This window comes from Micropterus dolomieu, linkage group LG18 (genome assembly GCF_021292245.1).
Source record: "Micropterus dolomieu isolate WLL.071019.BEF.003 ecotype Adirondacks linkage group LG18, ASM2129224v1, whole genome shotgun sequence".
NCBI lineage: Eukaryota > Metazoa > Chordata > Actinopteri > Centrarchiformes > Centrarchidae > Micropterus > Micropterus dolomieu.
This window is the reverse complement of record NC_060167.1, coordinates 3,280,310-3,307,409: the sequence shown is the minus strand read 5'-3', so window position 1 is coordinate 3,307,409 and position 27,100 is coordinate 3,280,310. Positions and strand designations below refer to the sequence as shown.

At 40.3% G+C, this 27,100-nt stretch overlaps 1 protein-coding gene across 1 annotated transcript in view; it reads right to left on the bottom strand.

Annotated features, from left to right (window-relative positions):
• Positions 1-27,100, bottom strand: part of si:dkey-49n23.1 (semaphorin-3D) — a 113,368-nt gene that overhangs the window by 51,265 nt on the left and 35,003 nt on the right. The window contains exon 2 of the mRNA XM_046028447.1: positions 15,670-15,912. Within this exon, the coding sequence (XP_045884403.1) occupies positions 15,670-15,835 (166 nt within the window). The 5' untranslated portion in view covers positions 15,836-15,912. The remainder of the gene's footprint in view (positions 1-15,669; positions 15,913-27,100) is intronic.

Genomic DNA, 27,100 nt, shown 5'->3' with positions numbered 1-27,100 from the left:
AACATTTCAGAGCCACAGAGGGTAGAAAGTCAAGAGATACAGAAGAAAACATGAACCAAGTTCACCCAGAAAGGCAAAACACCACATCTGAAATGTAAACCAGCGTCTCAACATCGTAATTATGGAAAACTGAATAAATGAAGTGATCTTTACTTTATAATGGAGTGCTGCCCAAAATTAAGACCATATTTCCCATAAAACCCGCTGCCTCCTGTCACAGAGAAGATGCTGCCACTCCCCTCCTTCCTCCCACCGAGATCATGATGTGTACATTTGTTTTGAATCGGCAAAAAGATGGATACAGGCCAGCAGCTATAACATCCTAATGAGGAACATTAACAACTAATTTAGAGCAGAGCAGCTGGAACAAATCCCGCTTTACAGAAGTCCCACAGATGTGCTGTACAGTAACTGTAACTGCTACTGGACTGAAAGTTGAACACGGACCAGACTTCTTTAGAAAATGTGTAATAATTTTTCCATTATCAGCAAAGTAATGCAGAACTGCTTTGGACATTAAAAATCTGCGTCAATAACTCTTTTCTGTTATTGCTGCAACGTTTACAAAAAGAGTAGGAGGGTACCGCAGGACAGATGGCTACTGCTGTCTGCTGAACCCAGGCTGAGGGAGATTTGTGGGAACCGAGTGATTTCAGCTATACGCTGCAATACTTTACCTTCGACAGCAGTTACATTAATCACATATATTGCCTGCGTGCATTAGATGGTAGGCGGGACTCTTCTCTACATGGTAAAGAAAATCAGGTTCAGAAAATGTACATACAAGGGAGAGAAGAGAGGAAAGGAAAACAGTAGTAGAAAGCCGTATAGCTTAAAGAAAAGCGTGTGGTGTTTTTTTAAAGAGGTGGTATTATAGCTTTTTTGTGCATGTAACAGGTTTGCAAAGTGAATAAGCCCAAAGTCCAGCCCAAAGGGAGTTCACATCTCCCAAAGGAAACTCACGCTCTGAACTGCTGTGACGCCACAGGGATGAAAGCTAAACGCGCCTCATATAACGCTCGCCAAGCGGCTACTCAAAAACACCGGCTGCAGCACACAGCTCTCCTCTCCCTTCCAAACACTAGCTACCCTCCAGGCAGTCAGTGGACATAAAGTTGTTCCTGTGATGTAGAGACAGAGCTCAGTTAAAACTTTATGGATGAAAGATACTTTTGTTACAGATTAATAACTCACCACTCTGAAACTTTTGCTCCAGTCCATGTTGCCAAGCTGGTCGGCAACATGTACAGCTGAACCGAAGCCATGTTGACCCGCCCTTCTCTGCTTCTGATTGGCTAATAGTCCTTAACTAGGAACTGAGCATGTGCAACTCCCAACAAAGATCATTTAGAGACAAGATGTATCACTCCATAGCTAAAACGAAGCCTCCAACACAGGGTGAAAAGAGGAGCTGCAGAAATGTGCAGTATGACAAAAAATATGGTGTTTTTTTGAAAAAGAAACCATGTAAAGCTCTTCTGGTACAACCCTAAATAATATTTTGAACCTGAAAATGAGCATAATACCACCTCTTTAATATAAGAGAATTAACTTTTTTCCCCCCTCCTCTCTCTGCTGAAAGCACACAGCGTCCTGCAACAACTTAGCTTTCAGCTCCATAATGGCTCCGAGGCAAACATAAGTGGTTTCTTTTATTTAGCAACATGAAAGAGAGAATCAAAGAATATACTAATCAAGATCTATTACTAATCAGGGTGATGAAGACAAAAGCTGAAGAGGTCGTGTGTGCAGCATGTTTGTCCTGTAGTCTGTGAAATGATCAAACCCCCACGCTGAATAAACCACCTCTTCCTTTCTTTCTTCTAATGGTTGAAAAGACAAACAGCCCTGTGACTGTGTGTCTCTTAAAGGAAAACTGAGGATATTTTTATTAACGAGTCCTCTGGGACTTTCGGTCTCTTTCCACAGGCCACGTTGAAATATTCCTCTTCATGCTGTTTATGAGAGGAAGCGACAGAGAGGTTGATGAACTCTCACATTCCCTTCAAATGCCTGTTCATTAACTGACATCACTGCAGGAATGCAGCCTGGGTGCTGAATTGTAAGACTGACCCATGATCCCTTAGTAAGTGGGTCAGTATTATGGCTGATTACGGCTGATGTCGGAGGCTCCCAGTTCCATTCTTCAAGGAATATGTCTGAGGTTTGGGGACTATGCTTCATTACTCAGTAACTAGAGTATGATCAGGAAATTAACATCAATTTAATCTCTGACGTGCAAGATATGTTTAGCACACAAACACTGGACGCAGGGGAAGCTAGCCTCTACAAAAAAAGGGGGGAAAGTCTTCAGCTCCACAATCATCTTGTTAAATGGAAAGCTAGACAAGATTGTGGATTCTACAAACTCTCTTAACTGCACAAACTTGTAATAAATGTCTCGGTTCAGCCTGATGAATGCCACCTGTTCCTGAGAAGCTGCGTGTTTGTGAGATTTCATCATTAGCGTAATACAAGTCACTGAAATTGCCATATAGGGCTGCCTGTTCTGTTCTGTTTGTGAGTGTGATTACTTGGAAAAATATATCAGCCACCTTACCTTGGTGGGAAAAAATTAATGATAAAAAAAAACATGCCCACACTGTGGAGGGTTCAGGTCCTGAATTAAAATTAAATTTGTTTTGTTGGTACTGAAGAGAAAACCCCAGAAATGCTCACCCCAGGGCGTCAAATATGGACGCTCTGTCAAAATCCCAATATCATTCCATGGGTAACCTTTAAAGTCTTTTTTGTACATGTAGGGCTCCACGGTCAGGTTTGAAACAATAACTATGCACCATCTGGCGCAAAACACATGCCAACACGTGAATGGGAGGTACTGGCACCTAACATTTTGCACTTCAAGCACTGTGTTAAAATAACTAAGTGACTAAGTTCTGTAACGCTACTTATGTAACTTACGTAACATCACTAAAAGGAATCAATGTTAACTTTTTCTTTCACACAGGAAACAAACACCGGTCTCCTGGGTGAAAGTCTAGTTTTTGTCCCAACCGTCCACCTCAACCACCTCTTTATGCACACCTTTCTCGTTATACAGTAGTACTTTCACAATGGCGCTAAAAGATGCCATGTACGTTGGTACTAGACGCCTACAGTAGTGACAAAGCGTAGCTATGTGACGCTCTAGAAATGAGAACGGACTGCTTAAATTACTCGTCCGTGCCACTTTAGAACGAATGTACACGGTGCAACTTGTAAATATGGAGTTGTTAAAATGCACCTTTGATGGATCTTGTTTCCAGTGTTTGTGCTAAGCTAAGCTAAACATACCCTGGAGCTTATTACTGAACACACAGAGATGAGACTGATTTGATCTTCTAATTGCTTCTCATTTATAAGATGTGGCCAACTGTTTCAAGATAAAACTTACAGAGCACAGTTCTCCAACTTGCTGTTGCAACCAATTATTCCCATCTTGCCTTCGCTGCAAACCAGCTCTTACAATTTGGACTGATAAATTTTAATTACATGTTGGAAGAAAAAAGTCTAGATATCATGGAATCGTAGTTTTTCATTGGCCCAAAGTTTTCGGTCACAGGGTTCTCCTGCTCTGGGAGAAGTGATCAGTTACTTACTTTTAAGGAGGTTGAAGTGTTACAGAGTGTTTGGTAAACACCTGGGGTGAAACAGAGCGAGGTGTCAAAGTGAGTCAAGCAGAACAGAGTGTGAGTTTGTGTGTGTGTGTGTGTCTTTAATCACTCTGCACTATAGTGTAGATGCCGAACTAAACAGCCATCCCTCTCACGGCCGCCTCTTGCTCCCTGAACCTCATGAACCGCTGACAAAAGACTGAGCCCAAAGACCAAAGCTGACAGTGTGAGAACGAGAGCGCATAAAAACCTCCCCTAAGGTAATCACAGAAATGTGTAAGTAAGCCACGCTATCAGGACATGTAGCTAACTACAAGCTTTAATCTGCTGTTATCTGTGACCACTGTCTCTTATCTGGTAACGAGTTAAAGATGGAGGGCGTCTGTCAGCTGTGCGACGTTAACCAGTGTGTGTGTTTGTGTTTGCGTGGATTCGTGTGCACAGCCCCTTTCATTCTCTCTCTTCGTCTGGTATGCAGCACAAACAGAGCAAACCAAATCAATAAATCAAACAATCAAACTTAATTGTGACAGCAGTGTTAATAAAAACAAAAATAAAAATTAAATTTAAAATAAATCTATACACCTAATGTAAAATAATGAAAATGCTTCCTTTTATGAATTATTGTAAATTTAAATGTACGTATAAGTTAGTAAATGATTAAACTAACAACTTGGGATAAAAGCAAACATTGTGAAATAAAAACACGTACATTTAAACTGAAGAATTGTGATTAAATTACTTAAACACAGGTTATTATTACAGCTTATGCCAACATATCAAAAACAGGTTAATGTTTTCTTTAAAATAATTTCAATAAATGACATCATCTTCACTCGTTGCCTCCGGCCTCTTTTAACAGAATCATGTAGATTCAATTCAACTAAAAGATAAATCAAATTAAACTAAAAGACTCCATCCAAGTCCATATTTACCTCATATCCTATTTCTTTTCCCCTTCAGACACACGCACACAGTTCAAACTTAAGAAACCACAGTTTTAATTAACAGCAGTCTACCTTCTCTGACCTGTTTCGTCTCAGGTGGTTGACAGATTCATTAACGTCAGGAAGCCGTTCTACCCCAACCTGTCATCCCTCCCTCCCTCCCTGCTCTTCTTTTCTTTCCTTGCCTCCATTATTGACACCTTACCCTCTAAAAAAAAAAACCTCTCTGTTCCTTGCAACTCATTAACTTTAATTAAGTTTTACCGCATTATCTTCTTCTCTTTCTTCTCCCTCCATCCTTTATTCCCTCCCTCTCTCATCGCTCTCATGTCTTTCTCTCCCTTCTTTCGTCGGCCCTCTGGTTTCTGCCTTCTCTCCCCTCCTGTTCTCCTAAATCTACTTACTATAATCACCGCAGGGTCAAAGGTCAAGGTTCACAGCATGACACCACAAGGTACGGGCAATACCTCCGGGGAGGCTGCACTGAACACACACACACAGACGGAGGTCACATTACAGTAAGTATGTGAGCATAACCTCTCTGTCTCTTTTTGTTTTCTTACCTTCTCTCCCTCCCTCTCTCTTATGCGCACACACTCAGGTCACATTTGTGACCGCATATTTTAGAGTTTGGCGTTTTGTAGATGTAAATGAGTAAATTTAATCAGCTTTGTCAGATTCCCCACAGAAACACACGACATTTTTTCCACAGAGTTGATCTAAAAATGAAAAGATCGACACATGTTGTGACACAACTTTGACTGAACCGCATGTGTGCTGCAGATGTGTGTACGTATGTGGATAACTCTGCGTGTCTGTGTCTGTAGGCAGCTGTCAAAATAATAATTGGATATTTGTACTGAGTAATCCAGTTCATGTTTATATATCCATCGGAGTGACCAGCTATCAAATGAGTGTGTGTGAGAGATAACACACAGTTGGCACTGTACTGTCACCGCTATCACCTTGTGTGCTTTTACATGTGTGTGCGCGTTTGACAAATTTCCCATCCCACAGTCCCACATGAGGTCAGTGTGTTGTTGTTGGATTTATTCCACATGAGTGCCAAAACCCCTCGTCAAAAACTAACAGCAGGAAGAACTCTCGATGAAGAAGTTAAATCGACTCTACACCAACACTGACGCACATCCCTGAAACACTAAACGAGTTACCAAACACCAAACTCACACACGTATACATCTACATTTGACTTTCGGAAATATCATATTCCAGGAATATCCTGAAGTTACTGTGCATGAGAAAAATCTCATTCTCAACTCTTGGCGTTGGTTTGAGTGTCAGACGGGTGGAGTTTTGACACAAAGCACGCACGATTTCACAACTACTGGAAGGTTTTTGAAAAGTCCAGGACAATATGCTCAGGGAGGCCAAAATTTTAGTGATCAAACCTAACGATTGTTTTGGGGGGCGTCTCCGTGTGCACCTGGTTCATATCTGTGCAGCAGTGCGAACTGCAAAAGAGCCGGAACATATAAATCAGAGCAAAAAAAGAAATATAAGCTTTGTAAATGTTTAAAGAGGAAGCAAATGCATTTAACACATTTGTTAGACGTCAAGGTGAATATCAGTACATGTAAACACAACTTTGTTTCTATGAAAACTCCACAGCTTTAAGGGTTATCTAACTGGACGGGACTTTAAATGAGCAAATGTACAGAAAAGACATATGAAGAAGTCTCATTTTTAAATCCTCCAACCTCTACTATCCCGTCCCAGCGGCGTTAAAGTCAGCTGTTTGTGAAAAAACAGATATGCATGTGGAAGTGCAATTAAAGCTCAGGGTAGGGAACGGTGGAGAAACAGACAGCTAGATATTAAAAGTGTCCAACTGAAAAAATCTCACTCCCTCCTTCTAGGCCTTCTTCCAAAGCCTCTACTCCAAAACACATGTTCGTGTACAGTGAGTGCACGGGCAGAGTGCACGCAGGTAGCAGCTAGCAGTTAGCAGCTAGCAGGTAGCAGCTAGCAGTTAGCAGGTAGCAGCTAGCAGGTAGCAGCTAGCAGGTAGCAGCTAGCAGTTAGCAGCTAGCAGCTAGCAGGTAGCAGCTAGCAGCTAGGCCAGCCAAAAGTCGTTATTACAGTCTTGTGACAGCCACAGATACCGTTTGCTTGTTTTTTAAATTTTTGTGTCAGAGCATTTGATTTATTGATTGCTGTTGAGATATAAAGAGATTTTCAACAATTATTTTTTTTTAAATGCTTCTGAAATATATAGCTTATCCCAAATTTAATAAAAAAAAAAGAAGTATAAACTACATCTTTCATGTAGAGGTCTTCACGAGTCCACCCAAACCCTAGGATGGTGGATATGTTTTATGTAATTTATCCAGTCCGGGTCAGGTCCTGTTCTATTACTGCTGGTCCCGGGTCTGTTAAACATTTTGTTTAATACCCGTGTGGATCCAAGAAGACCCGGCTGTGATCAGACAGCGTTCAGCATGACCAAATGACCTGCACGGGCTTAGGAGGTGAAGGGTCAGAGAGCAGAGGTCAGACTTGTCTCAGAGAACACAGATGATAGCAAATTAGCAGCTGCGAACCAGCAATTGTTCTATAGTTCAAAAGGGCAAACTGTTGAATTTATCTTTATTATGATCGATGCAGTGAAACTCCTGAGCTGATTCTAAGCGGGTCGCGGTTGTCATCCGTCACCGTGACAGCAAGTGACTTTTAAGATGAAATAACGAGTGGGTTAGCCGGGCTGTTTCAATCAGCGAGACCTGGATGTATTTTACCAACGCTCTTGACAAGGAGTATAATATTATATACGGCCCGGCACAGGGGAGAAGGCTACTAACGGTACACAAAGTTTTGTTTTGACAACTTGTAAATTTACAATAAATTGTGGGTGAATGGCAATCAGCTGTGAAATCGGTGCTGACTGGGTCCGGGTCCCGGCTTTCAAATAATAAACAGGTCCGGTTCGGTTCAGGGTAGCACACGTCCGTGTCCTTTTGGGACTCGTGAAGACTTTCATGACATTTGCCTTGTTTGATTTGGTTACTTTACAACTCGACTAAATTTCACTCAGGGCAAAGAATCCGTCAGAACCAACGTGTAGTTTGAGCTTTGTAGTTATATGACTTGATGGTTAGAAACCAGAACCTGAAGAATGTTGTGAAATTAATTTAAATTCTTATAGTGTTTTTTTAGGCCTCAAATCTACATTATATCTGCACACACACACACACACACACACTCACCCACTTGGACATTGAGAGCACCTGCATGTGTTTAACGGTGTGATTCATATTTATGATTTCTACGCGTGGGGTTGACAGGCAGAAAAAGAGTGGATGTGTTGTGTTTGCCTGAATACATTTCTGTAAATGTGAAAACTTGTGTCTGCTTGCCTCAATGTGAGAGAGAGTGTGTGTGTGTGTGTGTGTGTGTGTGTGTGTGTGAGAGAGAGACCAAGGCAGAGTTGGATGGATGTTTGGCTGTGTGTGTTTATCAGAAGCCAGAAAATAATAAAGAGCAGACTGGAGTTAAACAATGAAAAACAAGTTGCAGGTAAAACTCTTGCTTTCAGACACATTATATATGTCCCATCTCTTGTCTTTCTGTTTTAGTCTGTTTCCTTTTGGCCAATGACGTGTGCACACACACACTCCCACACACACACATACACAGAAACACACTCCTGCTCAGGTTAAAGGCTAACAGAGCGTGTCTCCCTGCAGGATGAGGGCTGGTCTCTCTGGATTCCTGCTCAGGTCAGACATTGACGCACACACTCTCTCCATGTGTGTGTGTGTGTGTTTAACTCTATGTAGGTATGTGCGGGTTTATGAGACAGAAAGAGAGAGAGAGAGGTAAAGGGACAGAGACTGTGAGAGATGACATACACAGAAACAGTGACATGATATTTAACAGGAAAACTGCATGAGTTTGTATATGAAACAGGATGTGTGTTACCGTGTGTGTGTGTGTTCATTGCCCCTGAAGCTCCTGTCTGAGTATCCGCCTTATAAAATCTTAATAGTCTCTCTACTGTTGATCCTGCAGCTACAAACGCAGCAAGAGAACCGTGTCTTAGTTCATAAACTGGAGTTCACTGCTTTACTTTACAGCCATGAAAACCACGTTGCTGCTGCTACTGTTACCAAACACACCAAAACACACACGCATACGCTTCTCTCACCATGTAATCAATCGCATGTCAGTGGTATGACAAGATTAGATTCGCTCCAGTATAAGATACTATTTCAGGAGAATAGGGGGAAAAAGGAGGTCACCTGCTCTTATAATAATAATAATAATAATAATAAATCAATGTGTTTAAGGGTGTAAGGAAAGAAAACTTCTTCTAGTTTCATCAAATAAACACACTTTTCACAAACACATCACTTTACATGAAATTTCATCATTGGTTAGGAGTTTGTGGTCACCTGATGAATGTTAGTTTTCTCCCCCAGCTCCTGAGGGAAATATGTGGTTCTTTAACTCCTAAATGTTCGTATTATAAATAAAACATATTATAAATAAAACATATTATAAATAGTGAGAAAGTCCACCTAAGGAGGACTTTCACTAAATTATTTTATTGACTTCTGTCACATGACTTACGTAATTTACTTGCTTTAACCCAAACCAAGACGTTTTCCTAAAACTAACCAAACTGTGACCGTTTCACACGTGTTTAATGTCATGTGATTTAGGTCACATGACTTACGTAATTTACTTGCTTTAACCCAAACCATGACGTTTTCCTAAAACTAACCAAACTGTGACCGTTTCACACGTGTTTAATGTCATGTGATTTAGGTCACATGACTTACGTAATTTACTTGCTTTAACCCAAACCATGACGTTTTCCTAAAACTAACCAAACTGTGACCGTTTCACACGTGTTTAATGTCATGTGATTTAGGTCACGTGACTTACTTGAACGTAGCTGTTTCAGTGCGCTCAGCTGCATCTCACACTCTTCGTCAGCTAATGGAGCTGGCTAAAATGTCATCATCTGATCTAAATGTGTGACATCATTAATCTTAACACCTGAGCCGGTAACGTTCACAGATCAGCTGACCAAATGTGCAGACGGACATCGAGATTATTTTATCACACATACTGATGTCAAGAATGTACTTCCATGCTAGGGATGCATTAAAATGTTTCAGAGGAATTCTGACATAACTTAAAGTTAAATTTATACCAAAAATGACTTAATCTAAATCTAAAACCTACAGCTTCCTATGATTTTTCAATATTATATTCATTCTCTTTCAATCCAAATGACGTGTTGACTTTCAGGACCTTTAACAAAGGTTCCTTTTTTCACCCATTGTATCAGTAACATTCATGCAGAGTTTGACTGCCCTGTCACGTCATGAGCAATCATTCCAAAACCCTCCCCTCTCACTTGGACACAAAACCTTAATTGTAAAGAACAACACAGTCACTGCTTCAGTTATTCCATTCATGCATCCACTTTTTCATCCAGCGGACGGCTCACTGGACAAACATCTCACTAACCACTAACCCACAATGAAACCAGCCTCCCTGAACTAATTGCTGCTGGATAGGAAACAGTTGTTGGCTTTACTGGTGCTGTTGGTTGCCAAGCGGGAAGCCAGCATTCGGAAAGAAAGAAGTTTGTTAAAGAGACTGGAAGTGGGAAGATGGCTTCACTGGTGATTTGAGTGTGAGATGAAGAGCCCCTCGAGAACAACAATTTTATGAAGCAAAATACCTCTAATATATATTAGCTGAGACAACAATGGTCCACTTTTTCATTGTTGCACTTTCACACTATGAGTGCTTTTTGTCTTGCCAGTCAGAACGCATTAGAAATAATGTAATACAGGACAATTAGATGCAGAACAGTCTTTCCACTGTTTTGGCTCTGAAATCTCTATTTCACATAAAACACTAACTGTGAGATAAACGTTTAGCCTCAAGGGTGTTCACGTACTTACTGGGTAAACGGAGCCCTATAGGTTCCACAATTTTATGACTATAATAGAATACAACAAGACAAGCATCCTAAAAAAGGGAAAGTTAAGGGTCAGTTGATGACAGTGGTCGTTGGTTCAAAGGGTTTATGTTTTCCTGAACAGTCAACATTGGTTTATTCTAATCATGATCCTAATCTTAACCAAGTAGTTTCAGGCCCTATCCACACTACTACGTTTTCGTTTTAAAACACAGACCTTTTACTACGTTTGCACCTCTCGTCCGAAAAAAGAAACACCTAAAACTGAGAAGTTTGAAAATGCTGTCCACCCCGTTTTTCATTTTAAAACTCTGGCAAAAACGGAGGACTTTAGAAGCGATGACGCAGACGCTCACGTTTGGCTCTCTGATTGGGTCTCATAAGTCATGCAAAGCAGAAACACGATGCTACTGAGAGAGTTTTTGATTTGGTATTTTATTAAAATACTTTGTACCATGCAAATAACACTTGTATTGTATGTCGTCGTATTTACTTTGTGACGACTCCCAGTCGGTTTTCAACCACCACAGTCGCGTTTACCTCCCGTGTTACATTCAGTAACAGTCCCAGCTCGTTGTTGGTCCATGCAAAAAAAAAATCTGGTACGGTTCTTCGTCTGCATTACTTTATTCTTTCGCCAAATCTTCTGTAACTACTGAATATACCATTTGCTTCATGTTAACACCAACATGCCCAGTGTATCTGAACGGTCGTTTTAGTATAGATGGAGATCAACTCTGATACGCAGCTAAAACGCTGCTGTGGACAAAGATCGGATTAGTTTTTAAATTAAAAACTAAGTAGTGTAGATGGGGCCTCTGTACCTTAAAATTAGTCAAAATATTGTGATACATGAACGGAAAACCGTCAATTAAATGTCTACGACCGACACAGATTTTTCAATGTCTGATGCCAACATTTAGAGAGCAGGACAGCTTATGGCATATATATAAAACTGACAATACAATCTAATATACGCCAGTAAGCTACTATGTTGTTTTATATGGAAGTTTTATTAATGAACAAATTAGAAAAATCAGCAGTGGTCGGCAATAGGCGGCCGCCATCATTGAGTCCATCCTCACCTCCTCCATCACCATCTGGTACGCTGCTGCCACTGCCAGGGACAAGAGCAGGCTGCAGCGTATCATTCGCTCTGCAGAGAAAGTGATTGGCTGCAATCTTCCTTCTCTTCAGGACCTGTACGCCTCGAGGACTCTGAGGCGGGCAGGAAAGATTGCAGCTGACCCCTCCCACCCCGGACACAAACTGTTTCAGACTCTCCCCTCTGGCAGGAGGCTGCGGTCCATCAGGACCAAAACCTCTCGCCCATTTAATGCTTTTGCTGCTCGGGTAAAATCTTGTAGGGTGAAGAAGATCTTAGGAAACTCAGGATTTCCTACAGAATATTGTTTATTGAAGCACAGCTGGGGAGACTGGCATAAGCTTGAAGATCAAGATCAACTTTATTGTTCCCTGAGGGAAATTGTCTTGGGCATCAGTGCCACACAAGGCTGCAGTTACAAACAATGACAACATGCGGACATTCACATTTTATTAGTATAAGTATATGAGACACTGCCACTTATAGGTAATTACAAGGTACTAGTTTATTAATTTGTCATTATACAGGACCAAAACCTCTCGCCACAAAAACAGATTCTACCCGTCTGCAGCTAGTCTCATTAACAAGGCCTCACTGACACTCCCCCTTGCAAATGATACAAATGTCTCTGCACATCGGACTGTTGGGGACAGACCTGGCACGTCGCACATATTTGTTGTTGATTGTTGATCTGTGTTGTTGTATATTTTTATGTTGTCAGTTTATATATTTCTATGTACACAATATTCTCTTCCGTTGCGTTACTTCTGCACGGCACAGACCCAGAATAATGCACATGTATATATCTGCAACATTGTTCTCCCATTCCATATTTATATATTTCTATATTTATTTGTCGCCTGTATGTTTGTCTACGTGTAGCACCTTATCACCACAGCAAATTCCTCGTATGTGTAAAACACTACTTGGCAATAAAGCTCCTTCTGATTCTGATTCTTCTGAGCCAATCCCAGCTGACATTGGGCGAAAGGCGGGGTACACGCTGGACAAGTCGCAGGGCCACACATAGACAAACAACCAGTCACACTCACATTCACACCTGAGGACAATTTAGAGTCACCGATCAACCTAGGCCACGTCTTTGGACGGTGGGAGGAAGCCGGAGCACCCGGAGAGAACCACGCAGACACAGGGAGAACATGCAAACTCCACACAGAGAGGCCGGGGCAACCGGGGTTTGAACCCACGACCTTCTTGTTGTGAGGCAACAGCGCTATCCTCCGGAGAGCTTTTACTTTGAAAAGTTCTGAAAGGCATTGAAAACAGTCTATGGCTTGCTTGAACATCTCTGAAAAAGCTGGATTCCCCTGAATGAGAAGCATTGAAACAGCTAATCAATTTCTTTAACAAGGGAGAGAAAATGTGTGGGGATCGAACACACACGAAGACAACGGTCCAAACTAACTCTTTCACCACCTTACCAAAACTGACAAGGCAAGTTGTTTTTTTTTTATCGGATATCTATACGGCCTGATTAATTGGCTGATCTATCGATATTTTTATGTTGGTTATGTAACAATTTTGGAATAGATTGACAAAAAATGTCATATCAGAATCCTTTAAACACTCATCTGTTCATCTTCATGGACGCTACAAATGCCAGATGCATAATCTGAATCTGGACAAAAAATTTTTTAAATAAGATCCTTTGCTTACCTCCTTAAATGCCAGATGATCATACAAAATAATCCTAAATATTTACATTGCTCAGTATGTGACAGCACAGTATATGATGAAAGTAAGTCTTGCCAGTGATTTCTGTCTATGAAATATATTTTTATTATTTTATCCTGGTTTGTCACCAGTCTTTCATTGTAGAAAAAAAGCATCTGCTGTTGAGATTAAGTGAGACGTCAGAACATTCTCCAGACTGCTTTGAACACTGTGTCAAGGAGACATTACTTCATTGATGTTTATGATACTGTTATAAAGTTCTCTCCAGCTCCGACATCAATACGTCCGCTGAGAAATGACTTTACTGCTACAAACCTTTAAGTGACTTTCCTAAAATCAGACATCATGACAGCAAGGAAATAACCTTAATAACACTGCACTTTCATCACTAACTTCATCTAGCTTTTGTTGCAGTGTTATGAGCTGGGATGTTAACTGATAGGCCTTAAACCAAAAAGTATGGGAAAGAAGTAAAAATATGACAGACACATGTTTTCATGTGAAGATAATCAAAGGAAAAAACACATGGCAGACAGGCCGACCGGTTCACTCATGTGCTGCGGTCTTTGAGTTTCTGCTGCTGTCTCTCGCTCCCTACTTTAAAAATCAGCCACAAATTAAAGCAAAGCAAAAAAATCCTCCCCATTTCATTAACCAAAATTGATCTTAAAAAAAAACCCCATTCATTCTGAATATTTATGTGTTTACACAAAAGCTCAGAGGAAAGCTATGACAAACGACATTCGTGATTAATGTTGCTGTTCAAATGGGCCGGAAAACATGTAAATTTGGCATAAAGTGTTTGAGTGGGTGAAGTTACAGGCAATAAAAATACATTAACTGTAGACAGAAAAATGTAACTCAGTCAGCCATTTGTCTGTTTAGTGGAGTGGAAATGGAGTTTTAACCCCAAAGAATGCACTTTTAGACACTGAAGCACTGGGAATTCATATTGAGCAGAGTCAGAGCTGGTTTCTGTTTTTCTAGCAAGTTTTGTCTGTGTTCATAAAATCAAAAACTGTACCAAATCATTCTGCTGTTTGTTGAAAGCTGAATATAATGCTCGAAAACGGACCTCCCGTGGTGTGGTGGTTAGCACTGTCGCCTCACAGCAAGAAGGTTGCGGGTTCAAACCCCGGTTCCATGACCATGACCCTAAATTGTCCATAGGTGTGAGTGTGAGTGGTTGTCTATATGTGGCCCTGCGATGGACTGGCCTGTCCAGGGAGTACCCCGCGTTTCACCCGATGTCAGCTGGCTCCAGCCCCCTGTGACCCTGTATGCAGGATAAGTGGTTGACGATGGATCTTTTGTGTTTATTTTGTAGAATTTTATGCCATATTTTTGTATTTTTCTTAATTTATCACACAATTTCATCACTAATTATTATGGTTTATTGACTTACATAACCTTTTAGCTGAGGTTGTACAGATTTTATGGAAGTGCAGCATTTGAAGATACTCCAAGAAATTACATCACAATAGGCAAAAATACCAGAGGTGGTGCTGGTGGACCTTTTGTATATTGCAGAGTTCAAAGGGTTGTTGTGTGATTAATCTAGTGCTCAATCACAGTTTAGTAAATAATATCCCACTGTCTATCAGCTAATTTGAGCGAGTTAAACCTTGACTATTTATTTATGAATTTGTTAAGTCTACAAAACTACCTATCCCATCTTAATGTGAAAGTGCAGTGTGGTGGACAATCCCTGCTCTTAAATTAAAAGGTACTACTAGTAGCACTACAGAGCAATGTTTTTTATCACTGGGTTCCTGTTGTTTTTCTATTGTTTTGCACAAAAACACAAAAGCACTCGCGCTGCAACACAAAACACATTCCTAATGTTGTTGTCACGCTCTTACAATGACTAATAGCTGCTGGCGATAAGACGCTGACAAACATGGCAACGTGCCAACAAAGGCAGTGAAGAGGAAGACTGCAAGCTAGTAAACATGGATGTAAAAAAATGCATGATTTAAACATTTCTAAACAAATGGTATGGCTGGTTATGGTTATGGTTTTATGAGGACGCAAACACATTCAACACATTGTCAGAACTCAAGGATTCACACGGCGGTTAGAAACTCTGAATGTATACATAACCTTTGTTTGTTTGAAGCTCAGTTCTCTCTTCACCATTAAAGTCTTACATAATTTCCACATCGTTGCATCAAAGAAACTTAAACAGTAACCTCAAAATCCTCTCATACGTATTCACACAGCAAAAGAAAGATTGACAGCAGAAATGTGCCGTTCTGCTCGGCTGCAGGAAGATTTGTTGTGTCCCTGATGCCGTGTTATGTTTTACTTGTTTAGAGCAGTATGTTCGTCCCTTGATGCTTTTCTTACCTGAGTGGGAGACCTGCAGCCGGGGTCCGGTTTGGCTCCTGGCTTTGGCATCTGGAGGAGGGTTGGAGTCTGCAGGCTGCAACCACAGCAGTGGGAGGAGGCAAAACATCAGGATCTGGAGAGACTTCAGCCCTCTGGCTCCTCTTGCTGTCAAAATGGCTGTCATCTCCGACTGATCTTCACTGACGTGGAGAGATAGATGGAAGAAGGTCAAACCAACTAGTCACATCACACTCTGGGCGACTGGAGGAAAAATGAGAAAGAGGGAGTTGGGGATGAAGAGAGAATGATTAAGTGCTATAGAAAATGTGCTTTAACGCTTCTTTTTAGCAGCATGGCTCTATGGATAGAAATGTCAGTCTGTCGGTGGGTTGGTCCTACACTTTGGTCCAGACTGTGGATTGGATGTCTTGCCGTGACGTTTTGTGCAGACATTCATGTTTCCTAGATTATGTATGTACGTCAACATTTTCGGATCCGAGTGATGGATTGCAATGAAATTTGATCATGTCCCCTTCAGGATGAACTGCAATCCTCTGACTTTTCACTTAGCGCCATCAGCAGGTCAACATGTTTATGTGTTCAACACCAACTAATGACATTCCCATCAGCCTCAGCTGTATTTTGTGTAATTGTAATTATCAAATGTTAGCATGCTAACACTCTAAACTAAGATGATAAATATGTTAACAATGTACCTGCTAAAACATCAACATGTCAGCGTCGTCATTGTGAGCACGCTGACGTGTTAGCATTTAGCTCAAAGCTGTACCCAGGCTCAACTGTTATAAATACGGACTATGAATCTTTTATGACAAAGAATACTTTTTCAAAGAACCAACACTTGGATAATTCACCCTGATGGCAGCTACAGTATCTCTAGATCCACTTTAGTAGCTAAACATGAGAAAGGTCCATAGAAGGAGAGCTGTATGACCTATGTATTGTTGACAGATGGTGATAAATTCCAGTAAATTAAGTCAACAGTAGAAAATAACATATAGGAATGATTGGATTTTAAGATGTTTACATTCATATTAGAAGAGACAGACTCCAACCTAAGTGGCTGACCAGTCTCTTAATCCGAGCAAACACTGACTGGAGTTTTTCTGGCATGCCACACTAGCACAATTTCCAGAGGTCCCATTTATAAGACATTCCTAAATGCGAGCACATGCACTCAAAAACATAGGAACAGACAGAGTGAGAGAGTAAATGAGACAGACAGAAAAAGAGTTAGATCATTAATTATGTGACAGACTCTTTGCAGACCTGGTGATTTGAAGAGAGCGTGCGGTACCTGGGCATTAGCTTTCTGTTTGCAGAGAGACTATAATTTGATTCACATGTATTAAATCAAAATTATATTTGATATAGATATATTTATTTATTTACCAAATTAAATTTGATGATAGACCTAAATCAAACAAATTAAAGCATCTCTTTTCCAAAACATGGGGATGAATCTGATACACACAGATAATTAAATTCAAAATCAAGCGGGGACCAACAGGTTTTAGGAGACACAGCTAAACAACCCCAATATCAAGTCTAATTGAATCAGTGCACATTTGCAAAACAAACAAACCAAAGAACATAGTTGTGCTTTTTTGACCTATTCCCACATTCCCTCTGCACTTTGGATGCGTCCTTAGCAAGCTAGCGGACACCTGAATAAATCTCTAGTTGACAGGAACTATATGTGCAGCTAGAACTGGGTGGGAATGTAGCTCACAAGGGAAACACATCAATTTATCATTATGTCCTGTTTACTATTGTGGAGACTGGCCAATTTTAGGAGTTTAGTTTGAGAAAAGCAAGGAGAAAGTACCTGCTGAGAGAGGAAAAACAGTTAGCTTTAATGCTGACCCCTTTGTACTCTAAAGCAGAAAGATGACACAGTACAACTATGGACTCACTATGAGAAGACGGGCTCCTGGTCACAAACATGTAAAAGGACCCACCTACATAGGGCGGTGCTTTTACATTGTGGTTGTTTTGTCTCTGTGGTTATTTTCTGCCTCTTTGTAGTAGTTTTGTGTCTCTTTGTGGTTGTTCTATTCTCTATGTGGCCATTTTTACCTCTTTGTAGTTGTTCTGTGTCTCTTTGTGGTTGTTCTGTGTCTCTTTGTGGTTGTTCTGTGTCTGTTTGAGGTCGTTTTGTGGTAATTTTGTCTCTTTGTGGTTGTTCTGTGTCTCTTTGTGGTTGTTCTGTGTCTCTTTGTGGTTGTTCTGTGTCTCTTTGTGGTTGTTCTGTGTCGCTTTGTGGTTGTTCTGTGTCTCTTTGTGGTTGTTCTGTGTCGCTTTGTGGTTGTTCTGTGTCGCTTTGTGGTCATTTTGTCTCTTTGTAGTTGTTATGTGTCTCTTTGTGGTTGTTTTGTGTCTCTTTGTGGTTGTTCTGTGTCGCTTTGTGGTTGTTTTGTGTCTGTTTGTGGTCGTTTTGTGGTAATTTTGTCTCTTTCTGGTTGTTCTGTGTCTCTTTGTGCTTATTTTGTCTCTTTGTGCTTATTTTGTCTCTTTGTGGTCATTTTGTGCCTCTTTGTGGTCATTTTGTGCCTCTTTGTGGTCATTTTGTCTCTTTGTGGTCGTTTTGTGTCTTTGTGGTTGTTTTGTGCCTCTTTGTGGTCATTTTGTGCCTCTTTGTGGTCATTTTGTCTCTTTGTGGTCGTTTTGTGTCTTTGTGGTTGTTTTGTGCCTCTTTGTGGTTGTTTTATGACTCTTTGTGGTCTTTTGTGTCTCGTTGTGGTTTGTTTGGCCCTGTGTCCAGTAGACCCTTTCAGAAATCCAAATGTTGAAAAGTCTCTGAAAGGCAACACTAATTCGCTCCATTGTACTGTAACTATAGCCGAACCGTGAAATTATTCCAGGTGGCATGGCAATGCGGAGGGTAATTTGCTGAGCTTGTAAACAGAGTTCCAGGAGAAACTGACCATGCTATCATATCATAATTTATCTTAATCTGTCTTGGCGGCTGGCTGGCTAGCATCCTGTCAGCGGATTTTAAAAAGCTCAACAGGTTGCAAAGGCGGCTGCTGAGAGAAGAAAGACAGTCAAAGGGATTTAACTTGGCTGCTGCTTCACTTTTTAATCTAACCTCCGCATGACTCTGCAGCAGGACTCTGACACTGTGGCTACCAAAATGTGGAAGAAATCTCAATGCAGAACACCTCAGTACAGTAGGAAGAGAACTCACTAACTGAACAATAAGAAGACATTTTCCTTCTCTGATGCTGCTCTGTTCTTCCACACAAAACAAAACAAACTTTAAAAAGCTTTAAATGTTCTGTTGTCTCTGTGAGAAAAGTATTACTCTAATTTCACAGCTTTAATGTTACAAACACTCTCCAAAACAACTGCAGATGACTCATAACTTAATTGCAGCCTTTAAAACCTTATATCAATCAAAAGAAAGCCTTGGGATAAAACCCTTTCAAATTAAAACCTTCTAATTCATGTTGCTGACAGATTATCCTCAGTAATACTCTAGATTATTTTCCTAAACAAAACTGCCAGACACAACTTACATAGTTTATACGCACACATCCATGTGTCTTATTCGGGGGTTTAAACATACTTTTCTCTATGACATATCCTCTTAGAGAAGATCAAGTTGTGTATATAATACAGTTTGTTTTGTAAATCTGAAGGAAGAGAAAATTAAAGGATGTGTTTACCGACTATGTCAAACACAGAGAGAGAAAGAAAAAGAGGAGGGGGGGTGAATGAAAAAGAAAAACTAAATAAAAAATAGGCTATGTCTAGCAGGTATGTGTACTGATAAACAGTATGCACTGTAATCAAAACAACAGTAAACTTGTTACATCAGGATTAAATGACGAAATGCAGGAGACAGAAAGAAAAGAGTTTTCACGCCCATGCCTGAGTAAATAATAATAACTCTAAATATATATTTTTGCATGTGAAATATAACTGTAGACAGTCTTACTGCACTGTAACGTAATATGTTTAACATCACCATTGTTCATTTTCGTTGTCAACACTTGAATCGAGGAAATTACCTCTTCAGACCTGTCAACACGGAGACAGACGAGGAACAAACTGTCTCTTCCTCCCTGCTCATCTGACATACAAAAGGTGTGTATGTGTGTGTGTCACAGAGTGAAAACTGGGAATCAGACAAAGTCAAGGAGACGGTAAAAACATGTTTGTGTAGATCGGTGAGCTTGCAGGCGTGTGTGTGTTTGCTCCGTCCCGAGAAAACTTGGGTGTTGACGACAGTTTTTAAATAAATCCCTGAAGGAAACTCATCGTCTGTTTCCCCTGTCTGTCTGTCAGTTTGATTTAGACACACGGCTGAATACACATCAGTAACAAAAACATGTTAACACACACACACAGATAGACAAACAGAGCATCAGATACACAGCATCCTTACACATATACATACACACTCTCTCTCGCTCACACCGACACAATGTGGTAAAGGAAACCGGATGAAGTCAACGTTTGAAGACTAAAAATAGACACTCAGTTGACGTGTGTAAACGTAGTTCTTGGTTCAGATTCAGGTCAACTGAAGGTCGTAGAGGACGGTGGTTAGTCTACTCACTGATCGCTACAGCCGGACTGTTGTGAAGCATTTACTGATGTGTTCAGCGTTAATGTTGCACCACATCTAGAACTCAGTTCATGTGAAAAATCTTGACAAATTTAGAGTCTTTAATCAAGACACAGCCTGAATCTGGGAACCAATTCATCAAGGAACAATGTCGCTTTTAAAAATCTAATATTCTGCCTCTTCACTAAAGATCAATTGGTCTTAATAAATTGGTCAAAAAAAATCCTAAAGTCCAAAACCAACGACATTCAGGTTGCTCTCAAACAAAATGTGAAAAAGTTATTTTTTGTGAAACTGAAACCAGTAAATGTTTGTACTATGCTACTATAAACTAATGGACAGTGGAGAAGTGGCTTGCGCTGCTGTAGTAGCGTAAGTAAACGTTTGAATTGTAATGATAAGTCTTTGAGTTTGCTAGATGAGCGTGTGAGTAGGAAGAGACTGGAAGGTCAGCACTGATTACACACTACGGCTTGTTATTAGCCACTGATGTGAAATACCTGTAAGATGCCCGGAGAACAACATTTATGGTCTGTAAGTGGCACAGAGAAATTATTCCACCAATATGTGGGTCTGGTAGCTTGGTTCCCACAGATGAATGTGTAACATCTACTCCTGTCTTATAGCTGTCTGCTGACCGTTGCACTGTTGCAGAGCAGTTTATATACATATATTTTAAATCAGGTCAGCTGGGTCAGTGAACTCTTTTAAGTCCCTTCTTAAGTCCCTTTCTTGTATTGTTTTTGTATTATTGTCTTTTAGGTATTATTGTCTTTACACTTGTTAAAGCATTTTGTAATTTGTTTTTGAAAAGTGCTCTACAAATAAAGATTATTGTTATTATTATTATTATTATTATATACTTGACGCTGCGACACAGCTAATAAACTCAGATAGCTTCTTCCATTTTGGACTCTCTGGTTCTCCGTTGCTCAAAAGGTGAGCGCGCTGTCAACATGCAAATTTGTGGGTCAAAGTTCACCCAAAGTTTAAAACATGCAGCTTTATTTTCCCATGAAGAGCTTCCAATGGAATCAATTCACATTTTAAATACTGCCGTGAGCAGGCATGTAGGATGTTGAGTGACGCCACATTGAGATGACTGCATTAGTTTGTTTTGTTATTTTGGAGTGGGTGACAATTTGAAGCTACGTCATCCACATTTTTTTTACCCATGAAATAAAAACTCAACTCCCCGCATCGAGAGAAAAGGGTCAGAAGAAGCGTATCAGTCAGAATGGCTTCTACTTTTAGCCTCGTAGCAGGATGTTGTGTCTGGGTGAGTCCAGTCTGTGGCTTCGAGGGAGTCGCCTTTTGTAACAGTACAAATTTGTTTGCCATTACTGTGGGTCACCGCAGGAATCTATTGCAACTAGTGTGAATCCCAACTGATTCCCACCGCTGTCTCTCAGTGAGTCAAACCCTTCAAGCCTACAAGTGTTTATTTTCAATATAGGTTCAGGAAACAGTAGCCTCTGCAAAATGTAGATAGAGTCACATAACCAATGTGTCAACTTTGTCTCACCTTTAACACGCTGAACTTTCTTTCTTTCGCCTCTTTCCTTTTTCAGCACTCATGTTTGTTCACTGTTTGCCTGGAAGCCTCTAAAGTTTCCCATTAGTACCAACACAACATAATAATAATAATAATAATAATAATAAAAAGAATGACTGTCATTAAGTATCTAATGGTAGAAATCAAAGAATCATCTGATGCTCAAGCTGAAGACAACTTGACGCAGTTTTACACACGTGCTCACAGAGGAGTAGAGGTGGATGATATTGTTGAGGAAAACGGTTCCCACGGCTATCAGCTCGACCCATCTTTGTTTTCTCTTCCTGTTGCACCATGTCGGTCGGTGCTAAACAATGAGTAAACAAAACAAGCTGTGTCATCAACATCCAGGTTTTCAGCCACTATTATACACATTTAAATGTAGTGAGGAATGGACGTGAGTTTTATTTTTCCCATGTGTAGACAAACGTAGATGGAGAGATACAGTACGAGAGAGATGAAGAGAAAGACGGGACGATGGAAAGGTGACATTAGGTTCAGACAAAGAGAGAACAGAAAGACATGAAACAGTCATACAAGAGGCTCAGATAGAGATACTGACTCTCCTACATCCTCCAACGCAACACTCCTGAAATAGACTGTTTTTGCTGCAAAATGTCAACTCTTTGTGTGGAGCTTCCTATGTTAGCAGAGAGAAAAAAGTTTGTTTAAATGAATGAATGAATAAAAAGTCTAAAAACGGACTCACTAAATATGGAAACACCGGACTCAAAACATTTCAAGCTTCAAAAGAAAAGAAAAGGTTTTGTGGCAGAAGATTACACAGTTTTTATTTTATCCTCGTTAATTAGTGCTGCTGACCTTCATGTTTCGCTGAGTTGAAGTTGACTGGAAGAAGAAGAAAATACTTTATAATCCCACAAGGGAAAACTCAATGTTTGAAGAATACTGTAAGATGTAAATGTGCACACATCATTCGGCTGGCGACCGGAATCGCACGGTTTTCAGCTTAATCGGCCATGTGCACAGCAGCACAGGCAGTAACCGACTGATGCAACCTGTTCTCACTCCCCGACCCGTCACATACGGACGCGTCAGTTTGTATGGCACGGGTCGTAGCGTCTTAGTTCATAGTGATGGTAATGGTAGGGATCAATATTAAATATTGTTATTAGTTTATTAGTTATGCGAGTTATGTAAATTGCGTAATTTACGCAAGTGACGTAAGTTAACTTACGTGTTAACTGACCTACGTAGTTATTTTAACCCAAACCACAATCTTTTCCTAACCTTAACCAAGTACTTTAAGCGCCTAAACCTAACCAAATTGCAAGAAAGAAAGAAAAAAAAAGGGTGCAACTCTAGTGAAAAGTACTACAGGCACTCACAATGTGTCTCTCCCAATTAACTAAATCCCAAATCCCAATGACTGGGAGCAAGCTAAAGCTACAAACCTTTCAAATTTAATTCAGATGTGTTTCCACAATTTGGGAAGATGCAGCTTGTTAAAAGTCGGCATCATTTGCAAAGGAAGGTCCAGACTGAAGCTGCGGGAGCAGATGAGGCTTGATGGCAGGGTGGACCGCTCCTGTTACAGAACCACTGAATACACTTTTGACCTGCCTTGTAAAATCAGAGCCTCTGAATACTTCAAATGCTTTTTCTGACCTCCATCTCCCCGGAGAGCTCCGGATAGTAAAAACAGAGCGTTTGTTGCTCCTGCTCGAGGGATTAAAGTACTTTTATTGTGTTTACAGGAGGACGAGGTGAAAATGTGGCTGGCCACTCGAGGGGAAAATGAAAAATCTTACTTTAACTGCAGGTTGAGTGGAAGACCTGGACTCCGAGCTATTCTTCTTCTACCTTTACTTTTATTTACAACTTTATGAATTCCCTCTATCGCTCCATATTTCCCTTCTTTAATCGTCTTTATTAAGTCCTTTCATCTTTGTGTCTCATCTCTTACTACCTGCTCTGTCAGCTCCTCCTCTCTCCATCCCTCTCTGAGTCTTCCTCTCCCCTCTCCCTCTCTCTCCGTGACAGCTTTACAGCCTCTCCCTGCCAACGCTCTAATCCTCGCCATGATTTAATAAGTAACCTCCTTCCATCCGTCCCTCCCCACCGATCCCTCCTGTCATCTCATTCCTTCAACATTAAGTCGAGTTAATATCTCTCTCAGGTTTCTTAAATCTCTCCCTTTCATGTACAGCCATCAGAAGCCCTAATCTAAATCACCTTCATTCCTCTTACCTCCTTTAATAAACTATCCAACTTGACCACTCTTCTTCTCTCCGTCTCAATAAGCTTCCAGCTTGACTAAAACACAAGTGAAACTGAACCAACGGGGATCCAAACTAAGTTCTAGTGAGGTTTCATTTTGGATTGGCGTTCATTTGTTAGAATAACTCTGATATTTTTGGGATTCGTCCTTTCTCCTTTTTTAGCCATGCTAGCGGCGTGACTCTAGGGATGGCGATGTCGGTCTGATGGTCCAACACTCCAATTCAGACTGACATCTCAACTATTGGACGCATTCATTTTATACAGAAATTCTCACGAATCCGACTGACTTTCCCTCTAGTGCCACTAACAGGTCACATTTTTCACTTACCCACTGAAATATCTCAACATTTACTAGATGGATTGTTGTGAAATTGCAAACAGACGTTAATGGTTCCCAGACGATGAATCCTAATGACTGATCCCCATCACTTTTCTTAACATTTGTGATTTTTAATGAAACGTCTCCACAACTATTGGCAGGATTGCCATTTAACAGATTCATGATGAAATATAAATCACTCCATCCATTTATTTCTCCAGTACTTTGGATTTTGACTGAATATCTTGATATTTCTTGATGGCATTCCCATCAGCCTCAGCTGTACTAGGTATTTAAATGAACGGGAAATTACTAATCTAGCTGGTAAAACCTACGTTTTAGCTCTTGGAATGTCAAGCTTTTGAGTTTGAGATCTTAAGCATGAAGGTATTTAAAACTTTCAACAAAAAAAGATAAATTTAAAGAGATTTTAAAGGATTCAGATTCAATAATATGCTGACAAACTGCAACCGTAATGCAACTAGAGTCATTCTATATTTTACTAACTTTCTGCCGTCAGTATAGTGTAGTTTATTTGTTAGTCTAAGACTTGGGGAGGAAGGTTGTGTCAGTGCTCAGAGAACAGGGGCACGGCTCGGGCAGAGGTTCAGCCCTCAGGCCCCTGATCCAACCGGCACCATGTTACCTCACCATACAGCTGTGAAACCTCCAACACCTCCAAGATCTGTGTGTCTCTGTGAGTGAGCAGAGCATAACCACATTCAGCAGCATGGCCAGTACCTGGATGGGAGACCTCGTTGGGAAAACCAACGGTGCTGCTGGAAGAGGTGTTTGTGGGCCCATAGGGGGCAGTCCTCCCTCTGGTCCTAATAATATGATCCTGATGGGGACACTGTGCTGTAGGAGATGCCGTCCTTGGGATGAGACATTAAAACCGAGGTCCTGACTCATTGTGGTTTGGTTCCCCGGTGTCGTGGCAAAATCCCCAACCTTGCTTTAGCCATCTAATCATCCCACATAGTACTTCAATGTGAAGCGCTTTGAGAGTCCATGATAAATGTAAAGCATTATTATTATTATTAGTCTTGGTTTACTGACTGTGTATTCACGGTCACATCGATCGTCTTAACAGCAGTAATGTGTGGCTTACGCGGCAGGCAGACTGTCCACAGGAAACCTGACATTATGAGACACAGACGGATGTGTGCGGAGCTTTTTCACCACAGAGCTGTCAGCACCACAAACATCAATAGGGAACGGCAGTGGACACTGTCAACATCTGGATAATATCAGTGCTATTCTGCTACTATAATTTCAACAGTTAAAGAAAGCTTTTAAAGAAAATACAGTCTTTATTTCTTTTCATGCCACTTTTCTCCTTTTATAAATCAAGAAAGGGAAACGTGGCATGAAAAATATATCCCTGAGCCTGTAATGATCACGTAGCAAAACCATTCTAGGTACAACAAATGTTTTTCCAAACACCGAAAAAGCTTTTTTCCCGGTTCCTCAGTGAGCATTGTGTCTACTTAACAAAGACAGCAGAATTCATACCGAACATGAAAGCTAAATTACTAAAGAGTACACCATTTACATAATTGCTCCTACTCCAACTATCCTTTTTGCTCATTCAGAAGTAAACAGACTTTCACGCCGTTACTTTATGACAGAATATTATTACAACTACCCTTTGCTCTATAAATTCACAAGTTGACATATCTTAATGAACTGCAGTCCACATTTTCAATTTACTAGCATAGATGACTAAGAAAGCAACACATATTCAACAAAATGGAACAAGAAGATGTTCGACATTTTCTTTAGAAAATTATTTAAACAATTTATAGGTTATTATTGATGTTAGCTCTAAATACAGCCTACCTGTGTGACAAAGCTTCATTTGCTGCTTCGATAAATGTCAACCAAATTTAATTTAATCTGCATAAAAGGACAGTAAATATAAATTATATTTATAAAATTATGTTAAAAAATATGTAATTCACCAAATTATACATATTTTGTTGCATATTTGTAACAGAAAGTATTTCGTAGCAGTAAAATACATTTTCAGACCTACTTTCTGCGGAGGATGAATACACACATTCTTGGTCCATGGACAACATGTGTAAGTACTCATGTGGAAGAAAAGGATGAAAGCAAGAGCATTAAGAGACCGTAAATCTCCAAGTCTTTTTGTGGCGTTGCATGGGGGGAAACATTTTCTCTTCTACGCAAAAGGTTTTGATTTATGACGTGTTGCGTCAAGGTGAAAGCATTCACAAGTCAAACGCAGATGTTGAACAAAAGGATAGATTGTAGAAATTAAGATCATTCTGAAGTTAATTTGTTGAATTTTCACAGGTTTCAGATAACCTAACAACATCTTCCTGAAAGTTTTCAAGTTTTGGTGTCCTGTCACAAGTCTTTAACATTCTTCCTTTTCACAGCACAGAGCTCTGGTTTATATTATATTATATTATCATTTTCAGATTATAGGGTTATTGTGATCTACTGTGTCTGCTTAATTTCTACACAGTATCGGCCCTATCGTATGTACAAAAAAGTCCATACTTTCTATTAAGGTACCCGTATCCGTGCAGAGAGATGATTCAACAAAATCACTTCAATGTGTGCCACGAGCAGGAAATCACTTCACTTCCACGCTGGGATCTGTGAAGACCTTCTCATATGTCTCAGGTAAAAAGCTTTTTCCAAAATCGACGTGGTTCTTCTGCAGAAAATGTGTTAAACTATAGTTTTGGGCTGACTACAA